Consider the following 1,070-nt stretch of genomic DNA (forward strand, 5'->3'; position numbering starts at 1 on the left):
ATGACAAGGTATCCTTGTTTCAGGTTACTGTGTCGACAACCAGTGTTTTCCTGATCTTACAAAAGAGAATGGGAAACCAAGAAACACATGGATTAACAACATAAGATCAGAACTGACCGGTTACATATATCCTCACTCAGCCTATGACAGAAAACTTGTAGACAGAGTGCAATGTCAAAAGACGTGAAACGTAAATGATGACACTCGCAAACTTTCTCATTTTTACCGTTTAAACTTATGCAGGCCTATACAGTATTGTCCACAACTTGTTTTATTGTTTAAATTGTTGAAATGTCTTTCGCACTTATACGCCGTATCAAGAAATATTTTCAATACAGTATAAGCTTCAATAAAATAAAAGAAATCAAAATATCTCTATATACAATTATTATAAACTTATTGTATTATTAATTTATATTTATTAATTACTATTAATTAATATTAATAATAAATAATAATAATAATATTAATAATAATTTTATTATTATTATTGATTATTCATATCGTACATTTACATTCCTCAATAATCATATTAGGAATACTTTCGACAACTATTTCAGTTACACCATCTCTGTTCACGAGGTACATCATCGGTAGAGGGGATGTCTTTGACGCTTTGCACGACACCGTCCTGGGCCTCTGGAGGAGATCGAGAAGATCCCGCCCCGTCCGCACATGACCCCTATTGGTACAAGGCCCGACACATTCGTAGGCATCGTATCCCTGTGGCTCGATTATCCAACGATCAGACCATTCTGTACCTCGGAAGTTTATGAATTTTGGTCGGCGGCAACAGGTGGTCGCCTCTGAACCGTCGGCGCAATCTGAAGACTCTTCTTCATTCCTGCAGAAAAAGATTTGTTTACAAATTAAAAAAAATTCATTATAGCATAGTTTATATTGAAGGTTTCAGTCATGCATAACTACAACTAAATAAAACTCTTACTTAGGAGCTCTCTTGATTGTGTACACGACGAGAATTGGAAAACCCATGACAGTGTCCGGAGAATCCTGGGGACCAAATCGGGTTTTCTCAGCAACACGTCGGGCGTGTTCGGTAGGATTTGTCG

At 36.7% G+C, this 1,070-nt stretch overlaps 1 protein-coding gene across 1 annotated transcript; it reads right to left on the reverse strand.

Moving 5' to 3' along the window:
- Positions 1-6: 6 nt before the first annotated feature.
- LOC117112379 (left-right determination factor 1-like) lies at positions 7-1,064 on the reverse strand. The gene is made up of 2 exons (XM_033255453.1): positions 947-1,064; positions 7-844 (listed from the first exon to the last, which is right to left on the reverse strand). Exons 1-2 carry the CDS (start codon positions 991-993, stop codon positions 499-501), a joined length of 393 nt encoding a protein of 130 aa, XP_033111344.1. The 5' UTR covers positions 994-1,064; the 3' UTR covers positions 7-498.
- Positions 1,065-1,070: the final 6 nt, after the last annotated feature.

The sequence above is a fragment of the Anneissia japonica genome, unplaced genomic scaffold, assembly GCF_011630105.1.
Source record: "Anneissia japonica isolate Jap-2015-1 unplaced genomic scaffold, ASM1163010v1 scaffold43686_len1070_cov72_single, whole genome shotgun sequence".
In the NCBI taxonomy this organism is placed as follows: Eukaryota; Metazoa; Echinodermata; class Crinoidea; order Comatulida; family Comatulidae; genus Anneissia; species Anneissia japonica.

Excerpts from the sequence above, each read along its gene's own strand:
- LOC117112379 (XM_033255453.1), bottom strand. The coding sequence starts at position 993 with ATGGGTTTTCCAATTCTCGTCGTGTACACAATCAAGAGAGCTCCTAA. Across the intron at positions 845-946 it reads ACAATCAAGAGAGCTCCTAA|GAATGAAGAAGAGTCTTCAG; the intron begins GTAAGAGTTTTA and ends CTTTTTCTGCAG.